The sequence below is a fragment of the Eubalaena glacialis genome, chromosome 11 (genome assembly GCF_028564815.1).
Source record: "Eubalaena glacialis isolate mEubGla1 chromosome 11, mEubGla1.1.hap2.+ XY, whole genome shotgun sequence".
Classification (NCBI taxonomy): Eukaryota; Metazoa; Chordata; class Mammalia; order Artiodactyla; family Balaenidae; genus Eubalaena; species Eubalaena glacialis.
Genome location: NC_083726.1, coordinates 109,125,238 through 109,139,606, shown reverse-complemented (window position 1 = coordinate 109,139,606; position 14,369 = coordinate 109,125,238). Strand labels below are relative to the sequence as shown.

General features: G+C 35.9%; 1 protein-coding gene and 1 non-coding gene across 2 annotated transcripts; both read right to left on the bottom strand.

Annotated features, from left to right (window-relative positions):
- Positions 1 to 285: 285 nt before the first annotated feature.
- LOC133101796 (U6 spliceosomal RNA) lies at positions 286 to 392 on the bottom strand. The gene has a single exon (XR_009702693.1). It is a non-coding gene; the product is annotated as a U6 spliceosomal RNA (small nuclear RNA).
- A 12,020-nt stretch (positions 393 to 12,412) lies between these two features.
- On the bottom strand, positions 12,413 to 14,369 carry LOC133101461 (ovostatin homolog 2-like). Its single transcript, XM_061206282.1, has 4 exons — positions 14,307 to 14,369; positions 13,881 to 13,949; positions 13,168 to 13,270; positions 12,413 to 12,462 (listed from the first exon to the last, which is right to left on the bottom strand). Exons 1-4 carry the CDS (start codon positions 14,367 to 14,369, stop codon positions 12,413 to 12,415), a joined length of 285 nt encoding a protein of 94 aa, XP_061062265.1.

The window sequence follows — 14,369 nt, the reverse complement described above, 5'->3', positions numbered from 1 at the left end:
CGCACCGCGATGAAGAGTGGCCCCCACTTGCCGCAACTAGAGAAAGCCCTTGCACAGAAACGAAGACCCAACACAGCAAAAAAAAAAAATTAAAAAAAAAAGCCCCACAGTCTTTAAAAAAAAAAAAAATACAGTTTCCAAGGCTCTCCACCCCAGACTTATTGAAACTAAATCTCTAGCATTTATGCTACATAATCTATATTTTCAAATCCCTTTGTTGAGTATGACTGACATGCAGAATGCCATATATTTAATGTTCAGAAGATAAGTATACATCTGTGGAAAAAAAAAGTGAAATGTTTCATGAATTTGTGTGTTCTCCTTATATAGGGGTCATGCTAATCTTCTCTGTATCATTCTTATTTTAGTATATGTGCTGCTGAAGTGAACACTTCAATCTATATTTTTATTTTATATTTCAAGCAAACTTTGTAATGGATTTTAAACGACCGATTTGCTAGGCATGTATTGTGTACCGTCAATTCAGATATCCTATAAATTATATTAGTTGACTGTAATGAAATTTAGATGCACTCACCTTTCTGCCCAGGCTTGTAGATGGGCATCTGTCTGAAAAAGACCATGTTTTCTCAGGGCCTGATTGCTACCAATCTTCTCTCTTCCTGATTGAGAGTTGCTCCTTTAGCAGAGAATGTAATGAAAGCCAGTCTGGCCTGAGGAAACTAGGGAGCAAATAAATACAAGATTGCTGTCTGTTTTATCAAAAAATCACTCCCACTATGTGTTGGCGTCACTACAAGTTTTAATTCATAACTAGTCGTATCTATTTTTTGAATAACCAATCTTATTTATTTCTCTTGTCACTTTCTTATCTCATCATTTAAATTAATTCTTTTCCTTTCTTAAAACTTTCCTTCTCTGCATTGGAATATTTCCTTTTATCTACCTTCTTCCTGTCAACAAATTTCTGTCCTAAAATCAAATGGCTTTGGCTCATCCCCTTGTCACCATCTATGACTGTACTTACATCATCCCAAACTGAGGACTATATCATTCTTTTAAAATTAAAAAAAATTTACACACACAGAAAAATAGTCTGATGTCTGTCTGTGGAAAGTCAGTTATATGAGTACATTTTGTACACCTGCAATATTCTTTTCCCTATGAAATTAGAATGAAGTATTTATCTCCAAGTTGATACATTTGAAGAAATCCTGTCTGGTAACATTCTCTTCAAATATTTTGGTCTAGATCTCACCATAGTTGAGGGAGACAGTCAAAACAACAGATTCTGTTTTGAAGATTGAAAAGCTATGCGTAAGCTTTACCTAAAGAGCTTTCTTGTAGAACAGAAAGGACGAGCAGAACATACGTTCTACAAAATTTAAGCAAGAACATTGAAATTGAAAGTGTCAAGGCAATGTTTAGCTACTTAGCAATTATTTTGTTAACTGAAGGATTTTGGAGTTTAAGAAAAGTGCATCTTTTAACAACTTTATTTATTTATTTATTTTTGGCTGTGATGGGTCTTTGTTGCTGCGCGCGGGCTTTCTCTACTTGCGGCGAGCGGGGGCTACTCTTCGTTGCGGCGCGCGGGCTTCTCATTGCGGTGGCTTCTCTTGTTGCGGAGCACGGGCTCTAGGCACATGGGCTTCAGTAGTTGCAGCAAGCGGGCTCAGTAGTTGTGGCATGTGGGCCTTAGAGCGCAGGCTCAGTAGTTGTGGCTCACGGGCTTAGTTGCTCCGCGACACGTGGGATCTTCACGGACCAGGGCTCGAACCCGTGTCCCCTGCATTGGCAGGTGGATTCTTAACCACTGCACCACCAGGGAAGTCCCAAGTGCATTATTTTTTAATGTTAGAAATACATCAGAAGGCTGAATCTGAGGACTTGAAATTCAGGAAACAGAAGGATGCTGGCCTATGAATTACATTTTGTAGCCCCAACAAAGGAAATCCCAATAACAAAGCAGCAGTTGATTAAAATCATTAATTAAGAAATATGTTTTTGAAAATCTCAATTTATATAAATCTCAGTTTTATAAAGGTTAGCAGTGTCAGTCTCTTCATACGATGCTTTGCCTCCAAATTGATAGTGCAAATTTCATTTCAGATTTGCCCACTCTTAGTTCAGCTTCTTTCCTCAGCAGCCCACTGATGCCTCTTCTTCAACATAAATACGTTAGAGCTCTTAATTACATTCTGGATATTTACTAGGCAAACATGATGGTGCCTTTCAAGTTTGGAATTTACCATATGAATTAATATATTTTTGATTATATCATGAAATGGTAATATTGCTTAACAGCAAATTACTGCAATAAAAATGTAATTAAGCTTGAGCTTTCAATACCAAGCTCTATTTGGCTTCCTCATGTAATAGTAAAACCCTATGCAATCATTTGCATTTTTGGAGAATGAGAGATGTAGATAAATGTGAAAAACACCCGGAAGTATTCTCATCCACATCAGGATCAAAATAGAAGTCACAGACTGTACTCACCAGATCCATGTAGATCCAGGTACAGTGTGCTGGGAGCTCAGACATTCTCACTGGCAAGGAAAGCCTGTTGTGGAGTTTTATAGATCCATTCAGCCGCTTTTGTCATTCTTAAAGTGTAACACTTGTAACCTCGTTGGATATTTTCTTTGAATTTTGATCACCTCCCAGTACATGTCTATTACATGCCATTAGATGCAAAACTCAAATATCACCATCTCATTTACGAAAAAATTTACATTGACACTTGGACTTAAAAGATGACACCTGTGGGTGAATTTTTCAAGCACAAATTAAATCTCATTTCTGTAAGTTCAATTATCACAAATGAATTTATATCTCACTACACTATTATTTCCTGGTTGAGCTCTAAATTTGTGTTGAAAACTTAGTACCCATTTCTGGTTGATAATAGTTCCATAGAGTTATTACTATGGGAGCAATTTACAAGTAATGATAGAGAATGACCTAAGGAAGTTCAGACTGGAAAAAAAATGAATTATCTTGTATTTTTATAGGTAATTACTGATTTATTTTCTATATGATATATTTTTGCATGCCAAATATATTCTGAATATTCTAAATTAAGAGAAAATAAGTAACCCCGGACCTCAAATTTTTAATGTAACAAAGATAAGAAAAATAAAGATAATAACCGACACCATTTATTATTGTTGGAATTACCCCTTTATTGCTCCAAATAGCTTATGAATGTAGCAAGGTACATAAAGGGACACTTATTCATTAATTTATTCAGCAAGAGAAACTGCCATCTTGAAGATATTCTTAGACTGTTCCCTTGAAATGGAGACAGAAAGTCACCTACGTAAACATCAGGCAAGCCGGCACCCACTGCTGCTTGGCAAGAAAGCAACACAATGTTCACTAGTTGCTTTTTTCTTACTTCTTGCCCTCCCCCCATTACTTTTTTGAGGTTGCATCTCTTTTTATTCCTTGATAAACAGAGCGCAGGGAAGTGGTGCAGCAATTTGCTTTAGAAACTTAAGAGGACTTCTGGGAGATAAAGAAATCACCTTCTTGTTCACAGTTAGGGAAACTTGTTGAGATGGATTTGTGTGGACTTAGGTAAGCCTTTATCAAGGTCTAGTGATCTGTAAAATAAAGGTCTCCTGGCAGAACACCAAAGTATTACTTTCATTTTTTTTTTTTTTTTTTGCATTGCATTCTCTTTTTTCCTTTTCCAAGAATATTGCCAAGTATTTTGTGTTACTTTATCTCTAGGAATTTGACTCAATACGAAACACTTGAAGACGATCTCATGATTGCTGTGATTACATCACATATCACAAAGGAATCTTCTGCTGAGCTCTTCTCTAATATTGCCCTTTTACTGTAAATGGCAGGAAATCCATTCCATACTACCAATAGACCAACTCTTTTTTTCCCCTAAAATGCAAATTAATTATACGTGTCCTCTTTAAAAACTTTTGAATGGTCCATAATTACCTACAGGATAAATCCCAAACTCATTCGTAAGTTTCTTCTTAAGAAAGTTCTTAAGGTTTCCAACTTTAGCATCCACCACTTCCCCACAGACACTTTTTGTCTTTTTTCCATGAAAACATTAGCATTTTCTTACGTGAGCCACACACGTATATACGTGTGTTAGATGTATATACTTGTGCTAAATACTCTGCCTAGAATGCTCCCTCCATCATGACCTTTCTGCCAGGAATATACCTCCTGCTTCATGATTCACTTCAAACTTTCATGAATACCCAGATGAAATTACTTGGTGCTGCTTTGAACTCCCGTAACTTAGGTACCTATCCTTATTACAGAATTTCATGTTCCACTAAATTGTTTGTTTTTATGTTATATCTGCACTAAGCTGTAAGGATCTTAAAAGCACTGCTGGTATGTTTTATTATGGTTTTATTATGGTTAACTTCCAATGGCTGGAATATTATAGGCCCTTAATGAATGCTAATGGTATTTGAAATATTTAATAAATGCAAGTGTCTTTTGAATCCAGTCTGGCTTTTAGCCAATTTATGATGTGTTTGAAGTAACCACTTTTTCTTCAGTTTTATTGAGATATAATTGTTAACACTGTATAAGTTTAAGGTGTACAACACAATGTTGACATACATATATTGTGGAATGAGTACCACAATAAGTTTAGCTAGCATCTATCATCTGATATAAATACAAAAGAAAAGAAAGGTTTTTTTCTTTGTGATGAGAACTCTTAGGATTTATTCTCTGAACTTTCAAATATACCACACAGCAATGTTAACTATAGTCATCATGTTGAATATTACATCCTTAGTATTTATTTACCTTATAACTGGAAGCTTGTACTTTTTGACCACTTTCATCCAATTTACCTCACCCAACTCCTGCTTCTGGTAACTACAAATCCGATCTCTTTTTCTATGAATTTGGCATTTTTTTGTTTGTTTGTTTTTAGATTTCACATATAAGTGAAATCATACGGTATTCGTTTTTCTTTGTCTGACTTTTTTTCACTTAACATAATGTCCTCAAAGTCCATCCATTTTGTCACAAATGACATGGTTTCTTTCTTTTTTTGGCTGAATAATGTTCCATTGTATGTATATACCACAAAGAACTAAGTACTCTTGATCTCCAAACTTTTAGAGCAGACATCATCTGATATTCAGAGTGTGGTCAACTTAATGAGGTATTATTTTGGTATTTTTTTTTCTTGTTGTATTTTCACCCAGTCCTTTCTAAAAAGACAGCCTCGTACTGTATACTTCTTTACCACAAAGGTTTTGGCCAAATCTAAAGAAAATTGTCTCTATCACTTGACTATGTCTTCATACCTTTAACTAATACTTCTCTACATCACAGATGAGAAACAGTTTCAGATCGGTGATCACTTATGTTATCCCTTATGAAAAGCAACACCAAAAATCTACTTCTCTCCATGTTTTTCCTTTACTGGTTCCATGAAGTTTCTTTGCCCCTTTGTCATAACACTCACTCAAAGATGTGACCCTAAAATAATCACTTAATATTTGAAGAATATTCAAATAGTCAGTTATGTATTTACATTTAGAACATCTTTGTTAATCAAGATGCAGAACATAAATCACACCAGCAGTGGGCATATCTGGAAGTCAAATGTTTTCTAAGACTTTAGTAACATGTTACAATTTGGAAGTCTAAATCTAACATCAACAACAGGAAATTTAACACAAGGAATTTCAAAAACACAAATTAATTGCTGTACATGTTTAAATTTGTTGAGTGGGAGAAGAAACTTGCATAACACTCCTTTTGAATAAGGTGAATTGAGTTTATATTTACACACAAACATGTAATCTGATTTATCTGATTAGGTGGAGATAATCATAATTGTTAAATATTTGAATATATACTCCTCTGATAAATATATATATATCTACTTTAAGTTCACTAAATTGACTCACCCATATGAGAATTCTCTAGATTGTCAATTAGCAACTAAAATTTGTTGTATCTACTCTTAGAATTTTCTATCTGGGGCTCATGTTTGGAATTTATTTTGGTATATTTTCTCTTTCCATGGAATTGTAATACTTAGAGAATGATTCTCTTAATATTAATTACACTTGCTTCTGATTGTAACTCAGTTGCATCTGACTGAGAGTGATTGTGCTGATTGCTGTGAGGTGTCCCCATAGGACTTCCAAAGTGAATTTTGCACAATAGACATCGTGTGTGTGTACGTGTGTGTGTGTGTGTGCATTCGTGTATCTCCTTAACACACCCTCAAAATTTGGAAAAGTCATCTAGCTTTTTACATGTTAAATTTAAATGAGAAATAAATAGTATTAACGACAGAAATATATATGTACACAAGAACACAGACATACACGTTTTTTACGGTAAATCCTATGAATATGAATGTTATTTCCATAGAGAATGCAGAACAATTGTTTCTGATTCTGTTCATTGCATGAGGAAATCCCCTTCTAAGGTGGGAAAAGATTTCGCCATTTACTAGAAAGGAAGGATTTCATTAGTAAAGTTAGGGGTGTGGAGAAAGTGGATAAAATGATGGCTTGGGTTTTCCATCAGGCAAAATTGGTGTAACACATCCAGCATATGAAAACCACCCCCCTTTTCGATTCACATAAACACCAACGTACATTTCCTCATCCTGTAAAGCAGAGATATATTTCATCATGAACTATAAAAGTGCAATGTTGGGATAAGGCCTCCTAACAGTTACTAGTAAGAAGAGGTCCAAACAAAATCTAAATTAATGTTCTTAATTTCAAAATCATTGCTCTAGTCAAAAATGCATTTTGGATGCCTTTTGTGGAAAATGTTTTCAAAATACCACTTTCCTTTATGAAATCTAAAAAACAAGTCCAGTAACTATCTAGCTGAAATATAAATAAGACATAAGTTCAAGTCTCTGTATCTTGTGAATATATTACGGTAATATTTTTTGCGCTTTGATTTCCAGTTAATATTCACACATCTAATATATAAAGACATTTTATATCCAGATAATTTTGTCTACAAAGAAAAATGATTGAAGATTATATAGGCAACGTATACTCTTAAAAAGTAAATAGGTAGTACTTACTGGTGAAAAGTAAAAATAAAAAAGAGAAAAAACTAAACTGTTTCCAGTCTTGTAAAAAAATATCCCAAGTTCCAAAGTCAAGTTTGGAGTATAACTTTTGTTCTGTCCTATATCCTTCTCATCTTTCAGGCTTCACTTTCTTTAAGGTATGGTTTCTTAGGTAGTATTTATAATTTTTAATATTAAGAAGATAGAAAATTTCTGGAAAGAACCCTAATCATTTTGCAACCTTTGGTGATAATCACTTCGATGATAGAGATATTGCTTTGCACAACATTCAGTGTTACGCAATTGTTTCCTCTTGGATAAAGGCTAAAGGGCAAAGGGAAAATGTGCCTGGAATTGATCATGGGCTGTGTAATGAATGAGAGCGTGTCCTTCCCTCTGCGGAACATGTTCTTGACGAGAATTCTACCCACAACCCCAGCAGGAAGACACATCCTGCAGCAGATGGTAAGCAATGCGCCTCTGTCTTCTCCCTTCAAACCCCTCTTTGTGTGAACATCCACAGGAGTATGTACCTGGGGTGGGGCCGTGGCGCGGGGGACCAAGCTCACAGTGTTCTCCTTGGAATTACCTTTACCTAAAAGAATAAGGTTTCTGTAAACTTGTTTTGATTTTGGCATCAAAGTTGTCACAGCAAGTTATAAAAATTTCCAGAATCTTTTTGCCAGCAGAGGCCGACTTACTCTTCCAGGCAGAGTGAGGTTGGGAACGAACGCACCCTGCTGGGAAAGCACTGCAGCAAATGCCACCCCTTTGCATCAAAAGTTATAATTTTGTTGTAGCCAAAAGGAAGCTACATTTACTCACCCTGTATTTTAAGTATTAGTATATTAAGAATGTAGGTTGTGTGTAGAATTTTCCTTCCTTTCCCTGGATGGAACCTCACAGCCTGCTTTTGGATTCTGGTTCTATGACTTACCAGACAAATGGCCTCGGATGAGCCACGTAAATTCCCTGTGCTTCTCTTTCTTTGTCTATGAATGGAAATAATTATAATAGCAATGATTTATAAGTTTATTGTGGGGGTTAAATAAATTAATATATTTAAAGTGATTAGCACAGTGCCTGACACGTAGAAAACATTGGATATGTCCCTTCTGAGATGGAATATTACACACACACACACATATGCGCACACACACACACACACACACAGCCCAAAGTCCCAGTCATGGAGAGCATTACTGTGAGCAATGGATGATTCATGTCAGCCAGACATCTGTACCGGCCCCTCTGCAAATGATTTCCCAGGATTAGTAATTAGAAAGAACTTTAAAAAGGAGATATAGTCGGTTCTCTATGAAGATAAGACAGGAAAACAGAATCAAGGAATTGGGGAAAAAAATGAATGATAAAGAAAACTTTACCAGCTGTAAGTAAAAGAATGCCTAACTAACAGATTTTAAAATACCAAACATTTATTATCTCATTTGGCACAAATTCTGAGGAAGGCGGTACCAGCATTAGTTCAGCAGCTCACCAATGCCATCAAGAAGTTTCTTCCATTCTTTCTGCTCTACTTCTTTGGTATATCAGTATTATTTGTCTTTTTGGCCACAGTTGGGCTCCTAAAGCAGCCCAAATAAAGAAATATTATTTCTTCCCAACAATATCCCAATATGGAAGAAAAGGAGTCAGTAAAAAAAGAATATTTTGCTCCTGAATCTCTCTCTCTGTGTCACCCTCTCTACCAGGGAGCAAAATCACTCTGGATGCTGTACCAGGAGACACACTCCTGTATAGGTCTTCCGTCAGATTTGGTTTATATTTCTCACTGTTAGACCAAAGTAGTGATCTGGGGCGTGTCCTTTAGAAATTTCCCTCCAAGGCTGAAGTACTTGAAACCCCAGTTGCCGGGAATCTTGGCGGCTGCTGGCTCTGATGAATTCAGCTCCGAGAATTTCCCTCAGTATCAGAAAGACTTTTCACCCAAGTTCCTTCCTCTTCCTTAGAGGCAGCCTGGTATCCAAGGACGGGTGTTGCGATGGTATAGAGACCTGGTTCCCTTGCCTTAAGGTAGGAGAGCCCTAAAAGACCACTCCAGCCCCACAGCTCACCATGCCCTGTAACTTTTCTCGGGACCCATTGCAATTCAACTCCTCTTGTATGTACAATCCCGACTCCTTTATCCTCCACTGGTGTTGATCTTTAAAGTTGTCCCCAGTAAACCCCCTACACACACATCTCCATCCCAGGGTCTGTGTTTCAGGGAAACTGACCTGTGAACACCAGTCACTGTCAGAGGAGACTGTGATAATGTGATTGGCTTAAAAAATTATGCTCTATCCAAAAGCACCCTGAGGCCAGAGCAAAACACAAGTTTTCATCTTACTTCACTGGTTTCTCCTTCATTTATTTATTCTTCCTCGACCTGCCCCTACCCCACATTTTAATGTTGAGTGCCTCAAAGCAAAGTCCTTGATTTTCCCCTCTATGTAGATTCACTGCCATAGAGATCTCTTCCCATCCATGGTCTATGTGCTAACATGTCCCAAATTTATTTTTTTTAACCCCGAGCTCTCTCCCAAATTTCTGTACTGATTGCTCAACTTCCAACCTGTTATCTCCATTTGAGTATATAAAATCACAAACTCTCTATGTCCAAAGATGAATTCCTAATCTCCTACTCAAGCCTACTTCAACCCCAGCAGCTCAGGTGATGGCAATTCTATTTTTCAGTAGCTCAGACCGTACTGAGCACAGGAATAATCTCTGGTCACTCTTTTTTGTCATTCCTTATATCCAATTCATCAGGAAATTCTACTGGTTTTACCTTCAAAATATACCTAGAATCTGATAATTTCTTACTATCTCCACTGCTACAACCCTGGTCCAAGCCACCATCATTTTTTGCCTGGATTCCTGCAATAGCTGCTACCAGGCCTCCTACAGCCTGCTCTCAACACAGCAGCCAGGTGATCAGTTTCAAACATAACCGGACCAGGTCACTCCTCTGTCCAAAATCCTGCAAAAAAGTGTGATTACTTTACATGGTTACTATCATGTAAGAACATGATAGATGGAATGAGTTATTCCCATGTCCAAGTACTTCTGTGTGGAGAGGGAAGTGGGGCAAGTGCCATACCATGTTTTGCTTTGCTAACGCCAGCCTCATCCAAATCAGAGCTATACATCCTCCATGAACTATTATTCCACGGTGGTCTAGTTTACTGAGGACATCTTCTTAAACACACACACACACACACAATTATATCAAAGCGTCGCATTTCCCATTCAACACTCCTAAACTGGAGTATCCCTTCTGTCCCACGTTCTATTAAAAGTTGGACCAGGGAAACGACTTTGGTTTTCTGTCCAAAATAAACTGGGGAGATGTTTTAATGAAAAGGGAAAGTAACAAGCTATATTGTTTGTCTACAGTTTTCTCTTCTTCAGAGGATATTTTGATCTCAGTTCCCTGATACCTTCCATTCTCACTGTGACACTGAAAAATTTTGCAAGTGTAAACATTACATCCCAGACTTTCTCTGTGCCTTGAAGAACAGCAAGTAGCTGACTTTGCCATGCCCTTCTTTTCTCATTATAATCTGAGGCACAATTTTATTATCTGAGTAAACTAACTATTGGATACATGTTGAGTAAAATGAGGACTGAGAATTGATTATTTACTTAGGCAGAAAAAGGAGGTTTCCCACCAAGAGACATTATTTGCCACGAAGTGAATTTCCTTCATTTTTCTTGAATCTTTAGCACAAAATGTACTAGAAGAGTCACATTTTCCTTGAGTGGAATCCTTGAATATTTATAGAGTCTGAGGTGTTTTTTAAAAAAATATGAGTACTGATTATCTATCTATACACGTGATGTGATATTTTGGTAAACTCAGTATAAAGGAATTGTTAACACAGTGAAATAAATTTTTGTGCACCACACATGGGCTGACACAAGCAGTTTATCTAGGATGAATCAATTAATAAACACTTATTAAGGGCCCAGTTGTAGTTTAGGCACTATTGGCAGTGTACATTGGGTAGAGAGACTACAAGAATAAATAAGTCTAACCATCTTCTGTTAAGACACTCTATTCTTAATTTGTTGAATACCTATAGACGCTAGGACATTCTGTTTCCAATTTTTTGAACTCCACAACTGGAGAATTTATCTCTAGCTTTTTCCCGTCTGTAGCAGAGTCTCAGCAGAGTCAGAAGCCTGTACTGAAATCAGTAGAGAAGTCATTTCATTTCCATCCCTGTTTCCTCCAGTTTCTTCCTGCTTCCATCTTGTCAATATTAACTCATTGCTGTAACGTGGTGTTAGGTTAAGCAAAAGACAGACATTGAGTACTGCTCTTCAGGAATAAGTGGTAAGCTCAGAACCATAAAATAATTTTTAGATAAATAAAATGTCCTTGGGTTACCCTCTCAATCAATAAATCCAGCAGTTAATTTGTGACTTTCTAAGTATACTCTCCCCTCCCCCCCACTCTTTGATATTTCATCCGCAAGAGTCTGTTTTGTATTTTGTGTGTTTCTTTTTATTTCATTGAGCTCACATGCCCCCTGGCAAACCTGCCTTTCTCTTTCTCTAGATGTTGGAGGACTCCGTATTCTATCTAAAAACTTGAATTCAGAATTGACAATAGTAAAGCAAATTACTAGAGTTGCTACCAAACAAAGCCTTGAGTTTTCTAGGATGAAAATTATGAATGATGCATTGAAAAAAAAGAAAATCATAGACTCTGATGCAAAAGCACAGCATTTAATGGAATAGTAAAGAAACAAGATCTGATAAGAAGTCATAGCAAGCAGAATGCAGACTATTCAGGATGTGAGGCAGTTCATGGTTTTCTTCCAGGTTTGATATAGAAGAATGAGTTTGTTCAAAGTAAACTGTTTTCTACCTGGGACTTAAAAATATAGTTCAAACAATAAATAAATGTGTATATGTGTATATATATATATGTGTGTGTGTAGATATATACATATACACATTTATTTATTTATTGTAGATAAACAAATACATATATACAAACATGCACAAATATATACATATTAATATATATGATGTGTATAAAATATGTACATACTTATTTAATAACCTATCAATTTATAAAACAAAGATGAGAGGTTTTTTTTAAAAAAAATGAAACATTTATAAAAAGCACATATATAGCTTAAAATTCTTTAAAGCTGTCTTAAAGACATTAATAAAAATCTTAAGGTACCTATCAGGTAAGTACCTATCAGAGTACTTACCTAATGAACGTAATTATATAGACGTTGTGAAAGTACCAGAGACTTCTCTTTGCTTCATCTATTGTTTTATCTTCTTAGGTTTTCATTTTCTTACCAGATGTATTTTTAACAGTCTAAGATGCATGTAATTTCCTTACTTTTTTGCGTGCTTTGTTTTGGCTCACTGGGAAATGGAAGCACTGCTGATGTAAGAAGCAAGGGCATATTCATCTGGAAAATAAAAGGAAAGTTCATCCTTATCAAATCTCCAACTTTCTATAAACAGATTATGTCAGACAATAGAGACACACTAAGTCTAACCTTTCCAATAATTTTGCAAGAGTGTCAATCAAATCTATGTTCTAAATCCAGGAATATCCTATTAAAGTTTAAGGCACTTGACAAAGTACATTCAATTAGTAGGTGACACAGCCAGAATTCAAAGACTTCTTGAAAAACTTTGCATGACATTCAACGAGAAGCTAATACCACTAACCTTCCAGGGAAAATTTTTATCCTCTTTACCACATCTTAATAATTGTTTTGAAACCTAATCTATCCAGATATTTTCCTATAACATTTCAGAATATGGCTCGCTCCTCTTCTCAAATTAAAGAGGTAACATGAAATGGTAAGTCTCGGCCATTAACAACAAAAACAACAGCAACAAGACCTGGAAGCTTAGCTAGTTTGTATTCCAAGTTAAAGGTGAGCTCCTTTGCATTATATCAAAAGGATTCTAGGTGTTGAAAAACTCTGGTAAATAGAAAATAGCCCAGTCAGAAGTTATATATACCATGGAGTAAAAAAATCAATATATAAAGTAAAAGCAGATATTGAAGACTGAGGATGATTTTGGAAAATTAAGTAGCTCAGGGAATCCTAGATACAGATATCATGTTCAATAGTTCTAGAGTATGGTTGCTGCCTGCCTACCTTTTTCATAATAATCGTAGACCATGACTGGGGCTGGCTTAATGCTTGACACACGGTTACCCTGCTCAACGGAGAAGGTGAAACTCTTTGCTGTACCACAAACCTGTAAAGATACAAATTATAAACACATCAGAGCAAGTCTACAAAAAAGAAAATCACAGAGCAAATTATTTCCAGAAGTTTATGTTCTACCCAATTAAATAAATCCAGGGTATCATGATCTAATATAATGACAAAATAATGAGTTAAGTAACATTAAATTGTATAAAATGTTAAATTTCATTGATTATATTGAGGTGCACGAGATTTAGTTGAAAACATTATAAAAATATAGGCATTTATGTGAAGGTTAATGAGGTATACATAGAAAGGATGACCCTGGAACTCATGCCAGCCTCCGCTGGAGTTCAAGTCAAACTATAAAAGAATTATACATCTTTGACCAGACTACATTAGATACTGTGAGGAATAAAAAACAGGGAAATGATGTTTCTAAACTTGAGAATCATCTAGTCAGGTAGCCAAGGCATATATGAAATAGCATAAGAGTTAACAGAGAGAAGATGTTTAGTGGGACGAAAGAACACTGATCATTTTTAATGTCCCATGAATTTTTGACAAGCCCTATCATGTATATCTATAAGAAATAGAAGCATCCAATTATCCTCAGAAGAAAAAGAAAGCCACGGAGGAAAAAATTATTGTCAACTTACATTTTCCAGGTAGAAAAGAACATGGTCATTCTTGAATTCACTCTTCGTTACTTGGCCATTGCTTTCAAGCTTTAAAGAGAGGGAGAGATAGATGTGAAAGAGTATCATTCCAGATTGAATGTTTCATGTTTTTTCTTTAACCAATTGTCAGGAATTTATTTTATGAATGTTCCCTTGTGCCATGATGTTTTCATAAGCACAAGTAGGAATTAATTTAAAAAACAGGTTATGAACTATGGGAAATAATGACTGCTAATTGCTACAAATTAAGAACCCATCCCTCCACTGTTCTGGCAAAAATATAAATGTGAACTGTGAATAAGTTTGTTTAAGTGAAGAATCCCATGGCTTGGTTTTGCTAACCAATTATTTCATCAACATACTACTGCTTTTTCTGGGCTAAGAGATTGGGCTTCTCTTATTTACCTCCTCAATGGATGACGTGACAGGAGTAAAGCCTGATAGCATTTTTACAACAACAAGGACCAT

What these genes read in the sequence shown, in the direction of transcription:
- LOC133101461 (XM_061206282.1), bottom strand. Translation starts at nt 14,369, where the DNA reads ATGGTCCTTGTTGTTGTAAAAATGCTATCAGGCTTTACTCCTGTCACG. An exon ending in TCACGTCATCCATTGAGGAG is followed by an intron (nt 13,950 to 14,306) that starts GTAAATAAGAGA and finishes CTCTCTTTAAAG; the next exon opens with CTTGAAAGCAATGGCCAAGT. An exon ending in CTACGATTATTATGAAAAAG is followed by an intron (nt 12,463 to 13,167) that starts GTAGGCAGGCAG and finishes TTTATTTTCCAG; the next exon opens with ATGAATATGCCCTTGCTTCT.